General features: G+C 37.6%; 2 protein-coding genes across 12 annotated transcripts in view; both read right to left on the reverse strand.

Annotated features, from left to right (window-relative positions):
- F5 (coagulation factor V (proaccelerin, labile factor)) overlaps window positions 1–2,780 on the reverse strand; it is a 36,893-nt gene extending 34,113 nt beyond the window's left edge. The window contains exon 1 of the mRNA XM_010567401.1: window positions 2,759–2,780. The gene's annotated coding sequence lies outside the window, so the exon portion shown is untranslated. The remainder of the gene's footprint in view (window positions 1–2,758) is intronic.
- The window catches only part of ATG3 (autophagy related 3), a 28,628-nt gene continuing 15,496 nt past the window's right edge, over window positions 2,588–15,719 (reverse strand). For 4 of the 11 annotated variants that reach the window (XM_010567393.1, XM_010567399.1, XM_010567390.1 and 1 more), the window contains 2 exons: window positions 14,976–15,103; window positions 11,901–12,579 (listed from right to left, as the gene is read on the reverse strand). In XM_010567393.1, the coding sequence (XP_010565695.1) occupies window positions 12,390–12,579; window positions 14,976–15,103 (318 nt within the window). In that variant the 3' untranslated portion in view covers window positions 11,901–12,389. Of the gene's footprint in view, window positions 2,847–6,671; window positions 6,935–7,008; window positions 7,347–8,556; window positions 8,673–11,900; window positions 12,580–14,975; window positions 15,104–15,719 lie in introns of those variants that run through there. The other 7 variants (XM_010567391.1, XM_010567398.1, XM_010567396.1 and 4 more) reach the window with 7 other exon arrangements.

A 15,719-nucleotide genomic window follows, 5' to 3' on the forward strand; every position in this document is an offset into this window, starting at 1 on the left:
ATCAGTTCTAGGTTTGATATATTGTTCAACAGCAGAATGGTCTAACTGGCAGGTTGGTTAATTCTATCCAAACTATATAGTAACACATGGCCTTAGAAGAGATAGGGAAGACGGCTGAAGAAACACTGATGAAGACCAATAGCTGAATACTCCCTACCAAACTTCAGAAGAGTTTGGTGCCTAAACCTGAAAACAATTGTGATCATTTGGACAGCGTTAAGACTACAGACATCATGGAACAGCTTCAAGGCAGCAAATTGAACTTAAATTACCTCCTACTGCATCTGCATGGAGTTAATGACTTGTTCCCATGAGCCACTTTGACACATACGTTATAAATGAAAAGGATTAAAAATCCAGAATCCAGCAACAATTAAGTTGAACCAGAACGTGTGCCCTGATATTGAAGAGAAAAATCTTAGGCAAAGACAGTCCAATAGTATTTCATTACAAATTAATTATTGTTTTCATTAAAGAACTCACCATAATCCTTGGTAAACTACTTCAATAATTTTTAATTAAAAAGTTATAATATTTGTCTCTTTTCTACTCTGGTCCCAATCTCATCTTTGGCTCAGGATCTATTCTAATGCTGGTGCTTAAGAGTTTGATAGTTGGTGTGAAAATGCCTATAATTTAGATTTTGTGAAAGAAATCTCTGGGCAGATGGACAATTCCTTCCTTTGATCCAGAAATGATGGGAAGCAGCTGGTGCTGAAGTGCCTGGCACATTCTGTTAAATCTAAACCATCTTCGCTTTTAAGTTAGCTTGTCTCATCTCCAGGTCTTCAACATTCACACAAAAGTACACAGAAAATACCATGCATCTTTATCAGGACAGAAACTGATTCATGTTTGAGTCCAATCTTCACCCATTGGGCTTTACAACACTGCTCCTAAAGCTCCTTCCCATACAGGGATTTGAAGACCTTCTTGTATTCTTATGAGCCTGGCTGAGGAGATGAAATTAAACAAGAAATTAAATAATTTGAACAAGTCTTCCTGTAATTTTGTTTAATGAACTAAGTGTTTGAATTTGAATTTTCCATTATAGGTTTCTAATACTTATTCTTCCCTGTAATAAAAGCTAAAATATTGCAGGCTAAAAATTAACACCCAAAATACCTGCTTAAAACCTCTTGCTCTGTGAGCTGAGAAACATCAAGGCTGACATCAGTTACTTCTCTTTTATCCATTTTGATGAATTTGGGAGTTGCATTTTTCAAATTTCTTAGCCAATGAATTGTGCAATACCAATCAAATGATAAAAGGAATTAAAAATGCATTACACCAGTGAAATTACTTTTACAAGGGTGGCTGATAATACTGAATAGTTTTAAAGAGTATCAAATTAGACCAGATATACTTTCCATTAAGCTATACTGATTAGCATGTATTACTCTTCTTTAATCCTTTAAGAACAGGAAGCCCAATATTGGCTACTCCCTTACTTTCTCCTCTTCCAGCACCTCTTAGGATCAATGTAAGATCGAGCCACTTGAAATTAGCTGGGTCAGCCTAGGTTTCTTTCTTTTCTTTAAGCTACTGCATCACATTGTCTCCTCTAGGCTTCAGGAAGTTTCACAGTGTTCCGAAAACCATTATTAATAATCCAAAGATCTTGTTCCCTTTCACCTGACCATTGATTTCTAATATCTGCAATTATATCCTCTGCCTGACATGGTGAAATTCTAATACATATAATTTTTTTAGTTAGCATTGGTTGCCTGCAAGCTATTACTATTAGTCACATGATAAGTGACTACAGAATACATTCTTCAGTCTAAAGTCTTCCAAGACAATGCAACTTTGTTGTCTATTTGTATATATAGCCATGATCTTAGCTTCTTCTACTTCACAACACTACACATGCAGCAAGCTTCACATTTTATCCTATTGCTTACCCACACGTTCAAATGTAATTTACATTTGGTCACCAGCAACATCAAAAGATCTTGTGGGCAAAAGCCATGCATGGAGGAGCACAGGTCTAGTCCATACTGGCAAAACAATCTCTACAGCACAACAAACAATGTTATTCCCAAAACTAAGCAGTACCTTTGAGATGTACTGATAGTGAAATGCCAAATGAAAAGAAAGCATGGAAAGAGAAGCATAGGCAATACTCTTAAACACTAAAAGCAGGTCTGCATCGTCTAGTTGGGGAAGATTACTGTCTGTTCTGACACTCAGTAATTAGGGTCCTGATTCTTGTTATGCAACGTGTGAAAACAGACTAAAAGAGTATACTCACAGTACTGTTCTAAGACTGACCTTTAAAACTAACTGGTATTGCCAGTTTTTCACCCAGAATAGCCTAGGCTGAGTCTGAGCAATCAAGAACAGATAATTCTTTAAAAGAGCTGTAAAGTGGTGATTTGCAACTTTCTGCAGATTATAGATCAGGACCCACCATAAACTTGATTCTACTTCATCACAAACGCTATCCTAAATGCTAGCGGGCAGCCATATACTGATGGCTGCCATCAGTTTTAACAACTGTATTATAGTGACTGAGAGGGAGCTGGTATAGAGAAGAAAAAGTTGTAAAACAATTATTGAATTGATTGCTAGTAATGCCCCAACACAGATATCTCTCTCTCTTTTTCAAACACACCAATCAATGCACAATGGTCCAGCAAGCACACTTTGTTTAGTACAGGGTGAAAGGACTTTCATGGGCAAACAAGGAGTTAATTATTGATCAGCAGTGAACACATGGTTCTGAATGTAGGTAAAAGACAGAGGGGGCACTTACCAAATCTGCCAGGCACAACTTGGAACAGAAGCCATCAGGTAAACATCTTCACTTCTGCAAGAAGGCACTAAAGCCAAGACAGGTCAGACTGTCAGGCAGGCAGGCAAAAGCAAAAGATGGCCGAGAAACTTAGGCTTTCTTTCAGATAACAACTTATTCAAAAGGAATACGTATACGCGTTTTGTATTTGATGGCAGCTCATATAAGAACACATTCTGCATAACTGTTAAAGAAAAGCAGGCCATGTAACTTGTGTGATCATACACACACTACAAGGCAGTAAGAATGTAGAACAGCATTTCAGACTGCTCTGGTGCTAAAAGCTTCAGAAAATAGATAAAAATTTTGATTTAAACCTAAACACATTCACGTGTTTTAAACCTGTATTTTTCCTTAGGAGAAAAGCAAGTGTCATTGATTAGAATTGGGTGTTTCTCCAGTCCATATGTTTGCCAAACCCAGTTATTTAGCAGGACCCAAAACTATTTGCACAGAAATGCTGAATTCAATGAACAGTTTCAGAGAAAAAGAAATATTTGAATCCTCTAAATATTGTAAAATCTAATTTCAGTGCATTAACAGATTTGTCTAAGACCACTGGCTTTTGGTCTGAAAAAATTCATTTTAAGGAACAAGGAAAGAGGAGGATGCACTAGCTTCCTCTCTTCAAAAACTACATTAATAATGTCCGACACAAAATTTTGACTGACTCAAAAGAAGCCTTTTTTTACTCTGTGTGTTTAATTTTTGCCAGAAAATTTTCAGTTTGGCTCTACAAAGATTTTCCTCCTACTCTAAACCATGTTTATGTTCTCTGTGTTCCAGTTTGTCTTCTTTACCAAGAGATTTCTTTATTTGCCCAGGCTTACAACTGATATGCTAAATCAGACCAGCTGCCCTCATGCTAAGTCAGTCTAACAGCATATTCAACTTGGCTTCCTTTCTGTAGGGAATAAAAGCAGTAAGAATATCAGTGCCCACAATACAATGTTAACCATGTGGTACAGGATTGCAAGAGTTTGCAATGAGGAAGATTTGCATATTTTTATCATAAAGCCTTGCTGGAACTGAAAGTGGATTATCAAAAAAGAGAGCCTCTTATCAAGTTGTATACATACCTACTTCCAACAATAGGTATGATACTTTGGATGAATTATCTTCTTCTTCTTTCATATGGTTGCATTTTCTACATCCGGGTATCTTTTTTTTTTTTTTTTTTTAAGTTAAAAAAAAGGAAAAAAGGGTAGACTTAGAACAATTCTTACAAGTTACTAGCAGAGAAGGTTATTTTCCAGTAGGAAAGCAGACAGGTGTGTTTCAGGAAGAAACATGAGATCAGTAAGCTTTTAGCATAATATGACACTAAATTACATCTGTTCCTATGGACTTTACAACACTCAGACAAATTCAAGGCATTCTAGTTCTCTAGCAATGGATCAGGCTGTTTGTTAGCAAGCTGGTTAAACAAGCTCCACTTTCCCACACCTAAAAATGCAGCCACAGAAGGTCAAAGTTGAAATTGCCCTCATTCTTTAACATTCTTTAACTATTTCCACCATTCATTATTTATAGTTTAGACTTTGATTAGACTTTTAGAAGATTAAATACAGAACTGCATTTCCCATGTATTTTTTGGAAGTTACTGCTTTGATTTTTTTCTTCTTTTTTTATTGGAAGCAAGTCTTTTTTGTATTTTAAAATTATTTCATGTAAATTGAGGCCTAGGTATCTTAAGTTTGACAACAGAGCTTGTGATGGTCATTACTGTAAATCTCTGTAAGGTTATTCCCTTTGCATCATAACCCATTCCCTGTGTATAACTTTGGTTCAGATTCAGTGGAATAAAAATTTCACCCACATCTTCACTGCATGCAGCACCTGTAAACTAGAATGTACTCAAAGTCCAAGATTGAGAGAGAGATCTAGTAAGGCAAGTGAAGAGCCACAAGAACTGTAAGATGCGCAGTGGGAAAGGGACTCCAGGAAGGCAGAACTTCTCAGGAGCTATTCTGATGTAGAGGGAAAATTCAGACAATTAATGACCATGCAGGATTTGCCAGAAGCTAAAACTGAGGTCACTATGTTTGCATATGTTTATAGCAGTTCCTACAGCAGCAATCTTCACTTCTAACAGGAATTTTTAATACTAGTCCCAAACAGGAGAAAAGAATTGACGTACAGTACAACTGCTGCAAGTGTAACCAAATTTGTTTGCTCAGGTACAGCCACTTTGATATCCAGCCAAGCAGAGCACCACATATTAGTCACCAAGCACCAGGTTTTGTGATATTAGGTATTTCTGTCCTACAAATGCCACAAGACATTAAATATCATGGTGCTGATGGAAGCCATTGGCAAGTTCTCTTCAGTTCTGCTGTTGTCAGAAAAAGACCTTCATTAATTTATACTTTAGAAAAAAAAAAAATCACGCCACTTACTTCAGTCAACAGCCCAGGAAAGAAGAATTGTTATTTGTTAACTCAGCATACTGGAAACCAGTGAAAGACTAATTCACCTTCCTAAAGGAGGAAAATAGACACCTTCTAGGGAAAAGGATGTTTCAAAAGATTCTGAGAGAGCAAAAAAAAAAAACAAAAAACAAACATCACTGCTGGTTATTTTAAGTCATACTCCCTCTTTGCTTTCCTCCAAAACCCCCTATTTGTTGGGTGGAGGACAGCTACTTCCTTTGTTACCAAAAAACCCAAAACATCTTAGAAATTAGGTTGATAGGGAAAATCCTATGGCATGAGTCAGTGGGTGTGGTTAAGTTTTAAGAGGTTTCAGCTAGCATTACTCTTCACTTATGCAGACATTGCTTAAGATGTTGTCCAAGAAAGAGGAAGCGAAGATAGATTATCAAAAGAGGAAAACCAATTTAAGCACAGTACACAGAACATGATTACAGGATCTCATGTAAGTAACAGCATGGTACAGAGGACAGCCAAGACAGGGACCAGCTGTGCCAAGACAAGGAACAGCCCTCCTACCCAACAGTGAATTCAGTCAGTTGCAGACACCCAGCTGCAGATGACCTTGCACAATGCAAGTTGGATGTTTGGGAGACAAAGATGCTGTCCTGAAAGCTAAACAGAGTTTATGTGAACCTTTTCTATATATGTGTGTGTGTGTATATATATATATATAAAAAATGGTGCTTTCATCACATTTTCATTAATGAAAAACAAATTTTACAGGGCAGAAAGTGGCTGCTAAAGCCTGGATACACCTGCAATATTTGAATTCATAAACAACCCCATGCATATTCACCCTAAAAAGGAAACCATGCTCCTAGACTACCAGTTAGTGTAGTTGAGGCAGACAAGTAAACATATTGAACCTTCCTCTACCATAGTGATCTTCTCTCTTTACCTCCAAGCTGTAATTTTGTCAATAAGACTGTTCTTGTCTTTATTACAAGATGAACAGACGACATACTAATATTCCTCCTTTGTCTCCAAAAAAATTCCATTTCAAAACATTAGTCTTGCTCAAGTGTAAATCTAAATCGCCTTTCAAAGACTGGTTAGTTACAGCTATTTTAGTTTAATATGTAGTCAAACTTTCCTAACAAGATGATCACTTATTTTCTTTCAGCTTTCGAAATCCTCCTCCAGCTAGAGGAAACATAACCATTCATAACTATGAAAAAACCACACAGATCTCAAGTGAATTTAAATGGGAGGAAAAAAAAAATAAATTCACATTTTCAGGAATTGGCAATGAAGCCAAAAGCATTAGTCTTCTACTAGGAAAGTAGATTTTAGCTTCCAATATAGACAAAAGTAGTCTTCTGTTGAAAGGAAATTGAAGGAACTGCAGAGAAAAAAAAATCCCACCTCTTAGTACAGTGGCTGTGTAGGAATGAAAGTGATTTATTTATATTACACACAAAGATTTTTATTAAAAAGGCTGGTAATGGAACATTTTATTTTAATGCATCAACTTGATAAAAGATTAGTTACAGAAATTATGTATAATGTTGTATAAGTCACATGGATGGGTTATTTAAAAAAAGATTTGATAATTAGAGGAGGACATGTCTTATTTTAGTTACATCGTAAAGTGCCTCGTGTAGTCATATTCTATCGTTGGAATGACTGCCTGTACAAATTTCAAGAAAATAAGAAGGTACCTGAGTTTCTTGTTAAGGAAAATCTGCAATAGCTAGAAATCCTGTAAGACAAAGCAGAAGTCAAATTCAGTGGTCTGCTCAACTGTATTTCTTGCTAATAGGAAAATAACACCAAGCAATTATACAGTTAGAAACTGGGAAATTAATACAGCAGAACTCTAGTAATGACATCTGATGCTTGCCCAAACATACAGACCTTCCTGTTTTAAGTTAAAGCAGGGAACCAGGAGTTATTTTCAATAAATCTTACAAACACCACACAAACATTTACAATCCCATTTACATACTTAATATTTGTTATTAACAAATGACAAAGTGAATTGCACCTAGCAAGGCTAATCCCTAGCTACCTGCCTGTAGTTGCAGGGAAAGCAGGCTCCTCCTTCAGTGTTCCAGTCACTCAGAAAAAGAAATAGGTTCCTGTTCTGAACTATCCTTTAAAAGAGCTCCTTCCTGTTGATGAGGGAAAGTAGAGAGATTAGCTTTGCTAAGCTGAGAAGTCTGTCTTTGCAGAGGAGACCCTCCTCATCTCCCTTGTGTATATCACCTCCAAATGCATGTTGGTCCTGAATCTGCAGTCTGGAGTATATTGGATAACTATAAAACTGAAGTGTCTGTGCACCTGGGACTGAGGCAGACAGCGAACAGAAAAATTAAAACAAATCACTACTTTCAACTGATAATTAAGTTACATTGGTACTGGATAGAAGTAAAACCTACTATTTTGGCATGTCAGTCTCACGGACCGTTTCTTGGCAAGGACAAACTATATGATAACGTGGGAAGAAATTGCCTGTTAAAACCCCCTCAATTTGTTTAGCAATAGCAAAAAAAAAGTAATTAAAATCTTGAAAATAAGCTATTTCTAACTATTGAGGAGTAAAAGACTTGAACTACCTTGCCAGAAAAAGTTATTCTGCAGTTCAGTTTCAGTTGCTTGCTTGCACAAATTGAGCAAGTCTCAACTCGTACAGTGAACGAGAAGTTTACTAATTCAGGGCCTATAGCTGCTCAGTAATCCCCCCTTGCTTCGCTTATAGCAGCAAAAGCAGTTAGAACACTATTTTGAAAGGACATACTTGCTTCTAACACAGAGGTTACTTCAGTCAGAAAGCACAGTATGAATTACTACAAAGCATAACTGAGAACAGTCACCTCACTAAGAAAATTCTAATTGTGAGGCATTTGATACTGATGTTCAGAACTATTTCAGTAATTTTCATTGCTTTTTTGCCAGCTGAATGTTTTACCAAGATATTGCTCACATGCAGAGTAGAGAATAATGGGACCTCTACACCTTTCAGAAATGAATCTCAGATTCAAATCTAATACAGAAGCTGCTGTACCAAGAAGAGTGATTACACTCTAGCCAGAGCCTATGAACCTCCAGCTTCATCCTCCTACACTGGGATCTGTTTCATACTGATAGCTACCTCCCTCACATCCCTACAAATAAGGGCTCAATCCTGTCCCTTCACTCCTACCTACTTTCCCCATTGCTCCTGCCACCCTCCTCCTCCCCCCCCAACAACTGATTAACAGAGTTTGTTTGCACAAAGGAGCTCATCCCAGAAGTCTAGTAAGCGCTACCACAAACAGCTGTTTACTGCTTTCACACACAATTGCATTTTAGCTTAGGAACCTTGAGGTAACAGCTCCTTACACTGCAAGAAATCTCCAAGAATACTGTGTAGTAACAAAAAAGGATACATGTGAACTCCAAGTTCTCCCCCACCTTCTGCAACAGTCTCGATGATCTTCTTCATCACTTCTGCATGCCTGAGAAACAGATCAGAAACAGTGAAAATACTTTAAGGAAAATGTAGCTACCTCTTCATCTCAATAACATTAGGTTTTGGGCAAATTAAATAGTTTTGGACTGTTAGCTTCAGAAGCAGCAAGAGGAAGCTTTCAGTTTACTAAGGAAAAAAAATCTCAACAATAACAGGAAGTTAATATTAAATGATGAATGTAACACTATTTGCCAACTCCTTACTTTCACAAGGAAAGAGAAAGATGTTCTATGCTACAGCATAGACTGAGTGCTATAATGAATCAATACATATTGCTTGTCACTAGTGTAACTGTTAATTGCTAAATGCCACAGAAGCCACCAGGTAAGTCCCCAGAAGGTAATCCTCACCAGCAGTAAGCCACCAGAAGTTCCCAAATGACCCCTGAAAAAAATGCCTAGAAATTGTTGCAAGTTTTTTTAGCTGCCTCTGCTGCACTCATATTTGTAGAGCTTACAAGGTATCAAACACTTATAAAATTCATAGTTTCCTAAGAAAGGCAGGCTAAACCAACCCTGCAGAAATTTAGAACTGTTGCTCTTGGACTGACAGGGTATGGAAACTTTCTCTGGCTACAGCGGTAACTTGGGTTCTGTGTTTCTAAGCTAGCTGCTTCTCTCACGTAACTTATTGTAAAAGCATTACAGGGGAGGAAAACATTTCCTCAGGTCACTGTGTTTCGACATTAAGTCATCAGTGACATACCAGACCACTATGAACCACACAAACATTTGTGTACAAAGCTGATCCTGGGAATATAACATGGAATCACAGAACAGCTAAGGTTGGAAGAGACTGGTCATCATCTAGTCCAAACCACCTTGCTCAATGAGCAGTAAGCCAGAACAGATTGCTCAGGACCTTGTCTGGTCTGGTTTTGAATACCTCCAGTGATGAAGATTTCAAATCTTTTCACAATCAGTTACAGTTCAGAAGTAATGGTCTTGTGTTCAGGATAGTTCTTATACCCCATAAACCAGGGGATGAAGAACATACAACATCAGAGGGGAGAACTACCATATGGTTAGCTGATGTTTTATTTATATATTTTTAACACAAACTCCCAGGTTGTATAACTCATCTTACTTTTATCTGTACTTCAACTCTGTTTTAAATTCATGATTCTGTAGGCAACCTTTATCGGTGAGGACACATAGGGCTATAGACATCCACCTACACAACACTGCAAACTAGTTATCAGTAGTAGTTTAAAATACCCATCCTGAAACAACCTACGTGCCTACTGAGAACAAGGAATAGTGGTAAGCAGAGTTTGCGTAACTTTCTGCCCATGCAAATCTAAATAGCTGATCAGTAACTGGCATTTAGTAGTTACCTTCAAAGTTAATCATGCTGCCAGCGACTGCAAATACCAGGAAGGAAGCTGTTGCAAAGTTACCAAGACACATTGTAAACAGGAACATGCAAGTCTGGGGAGATACTAAAGGTCAGCATTTGTCATTCACTGTGCTGTTGGTCTTTGCAGATCAGCTAACCCTCACAGTTGATTCCAATTCTGGATCCTCATGATGCCCCTGAAGAACACATGCCCTATCAGGTGCCAAGGCCAGTTGCTTCCCTATAGGAACCTGGCCACCTTCAAAACTTAAGCTTTGACCTTGTCCATAACGGTGGACTATTTTTTGTACTGGCACAGAATACAGGTCACCCTACAGCTATTAGAAGTCTTTAACAGGATACCGGCTCAACTTCATGCATCTTAATGACATTTGCTCTTTTTTGTTTTCTAAGGACTAGTTAGATATCTGCAATTCCATAATAGCCACAGTAACGGTCATTCTTACTGTCATACAGTTACTCTGAAAAGCTTTCCAGATGCTTTATAAACTTTGAAAAGTTTGTTTCCTGTTTTCAGTTTCCTTCTATAAGAAAATTTTGAGGAATTAATATGAAATATGTATACCCCCCAATGGAAAGAAATAAGAACTTTGGGAGAAATATCATCTAAAATATCCTGCTATCTAGAAGTCTCAATTTTATTTTATTTTTTTTACTTCTGAATAAAAAGTCCCCCAGAAGTAATTCTTAAGATGACTAAATACACTACATGCTCCCCAGTGCTTGTTCCAGGACCCATCTGTAGATCACTTGAGCTATCAAATAGATCAGACATTTAAAACTTCTACTAAAAATCACCTAATTTACTTTCAGGTATGTCAGCCAACTCTTGAGGTGGTTCAAGTAATATAAGCGAGTTACTATTCATATTCCAAGTCAGAAATACTGCTGTTCCTATTGAAAACAAACTAAGATATACAGAGTTAAGACTATACATTAAAGGGTTAAAAAAAAGAAGCTGATTTCTTAGATTGATTAGATGACCCTTTATGCTCTCATCAGGAATGTTTGCTTTCCAGCTGGAGAATGCCTCTCCTGTTTTGCAACTGACCAAAGCTGTCAGTCAAAATATTTATCAACTTCACATTGGAATTCAGCACAGCTGACATACTGACATTATCTGAGTATCTGCTGAAAGGGAAATATGTACCATCAGAAAGTAAAAGTAAAAAATAAAAGCCTTCCTGACATATGGGGAAAAAAGCCCTACAGAAATTTTTCATTCCCCCTCCCTTGCAGTTCCTAGAGATAAAAGGCCTTCCACAGGGCTTTCAGTGTAGTGGGTAACAACTATAAGCTTCCATAACAGAGCGTAAAATGCAAGACTTTTTAGGAAAGTGTACTTTCAAGAAAAAAAATTACCTATGAATTTGATTCAGTGTCTGTAACTGCTCACACACAATCAGACAGGTGTGGAAAAAACCACAAATATCATTAGGAGAAACATTCAGAATTTGCAATAGTCAGTTAACCTTAAAATACACAATTCACTGATCCTTCCAGTTGCCTCTAGTCACTTCCGTCCAGATACTCATAAAGTACATAAGAAGGAAAAAAAGAGTTCAGAAGCCTATCACCATTTATTCTAAAACAGAGAAAAATAAGCCCTTGGAATTAGTGCAAGTAATTCAGATATAATTGTAAATGTGTTTAGTAGTTAACTAGTTTGATAGTCCCTTCATAACACCCACATAAAGTTGAGGATTGTGATTAAACCAGTTTACAGCAATTAATGAGGAAGTTGACTATGTTCCAGTACCATAAAAATGCTGACAAGAAATATAACTTAGAGCAGAGCTGCAAGATGAACAGTTTCAACTAACTACTCAAAATAGAAGCAAATCTCAAGCAGCTGAGAGCAGCACCAGACTGCTGTTTCTTTCCTTTCTCTGACGCATGACAGATAGACACGTCACAAGAAATAGTCAAATAAGTTTAGGACCATCCAAATACCCTCCATTACACAATTCTTGTAACGTGCATGGAAGCAACAGCAGCAGAGTTAGCTAAACACTGGTACTTCCTAGCTAAATTAAGAACAAAACAACATTTTCAGCTATTATTTTTCACCTCAGAAGCCCAGACCTTATTAGCTGTTAGCCACACCAATTTAAGAAAATAGAATAGCTCACCTCAGAGAGTAACAGAACATAACTTAAAATCTCCATCTTAGATACGCTGTTAGCCTCATTCTTCAGTCTCAAGATGACCTTTTCAAACATTTCCAATGTTAAGCAGTTGCTGGTCAATTAGATTGCTTTCTGAGAAGGACTAGGCAGTTTCCTCCACAATTAAGGCCACCAACAAATCTGTTTCATTGTGATATCAATCATCTCTTTCATGCTTAAAAGACTAATTGGAACAAGTGCCATGATGCAAGCCATTTCTTCAAGTGTAGACGTGGATTACATACATAACAAAGGCACTGGCACTTCACTGGCTTCAGAGGAAGAAGGGAGAACATGCACACAGAGCTCTCATCCGTGAAGACTCTCAATCCAAATTCACAGACCAGCATTAAATTGGTTCTTACTCTGCAAAGGTGTTCACAAAATTAAGTGGACTGCATTGCAGCCACAGGCCAGTATAAAACCCACAGGTCTACCTAGTCAGTGAGGGCCGTCATGCCCAAATATCGGGTCATCTTTGTTTCTTCTGAGAGTGCCCTCCCAGCCTGCAACCATCAACAGGAGCCTCTTCCCAACCAATTTATTAGCTGGGCTTCCAGCAATCCCTAAATTAAGCCGTGGCTTCAGGCCTTTTTTCCTCCTTTTCTCCTATTAATCATCTTCCTAGTTAGGCCTGTTAAGCCTTCCCACATTCATCCCACCTGACACTCCTTCAAAAACACTAGTTGCACAAAAAGCTGCATCCATTTTTTTGTCCAAAACCCTGCAGACAGCAAACAGTAAGACAAAGTCACTAACAGGTTGACATATTAAGACTGGTATGTTCATACAAGGTACAAGAATACCTTATTGGATCAAACCAAAGGTCTACCGCATCCTGTTTGTTATCTTACAGTACGTGCTCAAGAAAGAGGCCAGAGCAAGCATCTAGTAATGCTTCCCCCAAAGTACTACTAGTTTCCAGCAGTATGTAACCCAGGGACTTTCTAATTCTGGAGCATTCTGCTAACTTCGCTTTTAACAACTCTTGACAAATTTTTCTTTCATTAACATCATATTGCTTAAATAAATATTTAGTTTAATTAGGCACAGTAAGTAGCATTCAAATACCACCAGTTTTACTATTAGAAAAAACCTGAACACCTATTATTTCACCTTCTGTACCATTCACGATGAAGGTCACTGAACTCCCTTCTCAGCTGCCTCTTCCAAAGCTGAAGGGTCCCAGGTTATTTAATCATTTCTTATGGGAAAGAGCTTCATAACCTCAGTTATCCTGGACAACCCCTCTGTATCTTTTCCAGTTTATCTTCCTCCATCTCACAGACTAGAGAACAGATGTCCAGAGCTGTACTGCAGTATGCAACATGTGGGTGGTACCACAAATTGAGAGGTCTTATGCTGTTTTCTGTTCTATTCTTTATTCTTTTCCTAACAGTTTTCTAAGTTCCGCTTCCTGTAGTACTCTTGAGCACTGAGACTGACATTTTCACAGGCCTTTTGTGTCAGTGTAGACTTAAACCTGAGAATTTAAAGACCTACAATAAACTTTACCAGTTCAAGATTTTCTATAAGACAGCTAAACTGGGGAAAAAAAGCTACTTCCCAGTTGTACAATGGCTTCTCTGCTCAATATTGTCCAGAGAAAAGCCTGCCTGCTTGGTGAAAGCAAAGACTGTTGTAAAGCAGTAGTTAAAGAACTATGAACTGGAAGAAACACAAGATACAGATTTACAAAGCCCATGAATATACATCCTCATAGTAAGATCAAAAGCAGCCGTAAACTATTTGGTGCAAAGCTCCCTTGCTCTCTCTCTAAAGAATAGTATACCCTTCCCAAGACTAATCTTATGATCAAATAATTCCTAAACTAGAAACAAGAATGTTTTGAGTCTGCAAAAACTACTACAAGCTTGTCAACAACAAGCTGATTACTGACACCTCAGCTAGTGACATGAAGTGCTTCTTTAAGTCAAAAGAAATTACAAGACTCAAAGGGGCAACCTGGACTTTTTTTTTTTTTAAACATATGCAAGACTACAAAGGGTGTCTCTTTTTTAAAAATGAGATAAAATGCCAAACTCCTATCTCTAAGAATTTCATACTATCAAGAAGCTGAGGAGTTACACTGTTTAAGATATTGACTCTGTATCACTAAGATACCTAAAAGGATGTTAGGGTCTACATCTAAGATGAAAGACACCTTTCAAAGACCTAGAAAAAAATATCTGTGCAGCTAGTCAAACTACAGACTCCCTATGTCTTGGGTGAGAAATGTGGAAAACGCAACAGAAAAGACCCTGAAAACACAAGTGTGTTCTGCAGTTGTGTTCAACAAATATTTCAGTGTGGCAATTAGAGGACCTCTATTTATCAGCGTAAAATTTCAAGGACTTCTAGGGGAGCAGAAGGTAGTTATTACAAAATAAGAAAGAGTTATTTCATGTTCAAATAGCTTTTTCAACTCCCAAAATATACATTATACTTTTACCCTCCCCAAAAAGCAGCGAATTAAAGTATAGGAGAACTTTCTTTTATAGAGTTCTAGTAGTCTGCCATCTTCTGGAGTCTGTAGGGAAGTGGAGGAAAAGCAAGTTGAACAGAGAAGACAGCTCTAACTGCAGAATACACTTGCAGCAGTGAGCACTCAGAAGTGCTCAGAAGAGCACCCTCAGAAGCTAACAGACCACTATGGCAGCCAACTGTGTAAATGTGTCCAGAAAACCTGAACCAAATCCTGAGCAAGACCAGTGAAGTGCCTTGTGTCTGCATGCCGAATCAGACCAGAAAGAAAATCTTACCTGCATGGATGAACCGAGCACATGGGAGGTGGAGGAAGATGAGGATGGTTTTCAATGGTCACCGTTTTCTTGACATGATCTTGACTGATATCTTCATACATATGCTCTACTGTTAAAGGCTGCCGTTGCTATATGGGAAAAAGGAGCACGAGAACAAAAGCATTACTAACAAAGAATTGCTGAGAAGGAGCAAAAGATTCCAACATCATTAATAGATGAAGCACCATAAATTATAATTATCTAATATACAACAGTTCTGAAGGTACACTGAAAGAACTGAGTGTGTTAAAATCTATATGGTATAAAAACAGTACTGCACAATTTTTTGGTTCTACTATACCAGGTGAATTGTAAAGTCAACATATATGAAAACTATCTAGGTTCCCATCTAGGTATTTCAGCTGTAAGCCCTAGCCAACTTTAACTCAATAAACTTAGTCATTAAAGGGAAGAGTGATTTATCTAATCCTCTTCCTCTGAAGATCATGAAAACACATACCTATTTACTTGATTAAATTCACTGGGGTTATTACTAGGTCTACAGAGCTAACAAACTCAGATGACAGAGCATGATTTCCTTCCTTCTAAATGTGTTCAGTTACACAGTACAATTTTCAGTGAAATTGTTCCTACTTCCTGAAAGTACCGTAAATACTGATTGCAGCCCTGACTGTATAATGGTTTTCTCACCATTTTTTCCTTTAAATTTCAACTATGAATAAGCAACAAAATAGCCTCGCTATT

Source organism: Haliaeetus leucocephalus, unplaced genomic scaffold (genome assembly GCF_000737465.1).
Source record: "Haliaeetus leucocephalus isolate CR32 unplaced genomic scaffold, Haliaeetus_leucocephalus-4.0 Scaffold228, whole genome shotgun sequence".
NCBI lineage: Eukaryota > Metazoa > Chordata > Aves > Accipitriformes > Accipitridae > Haliaeetus > Haliaeetus leucocephalus.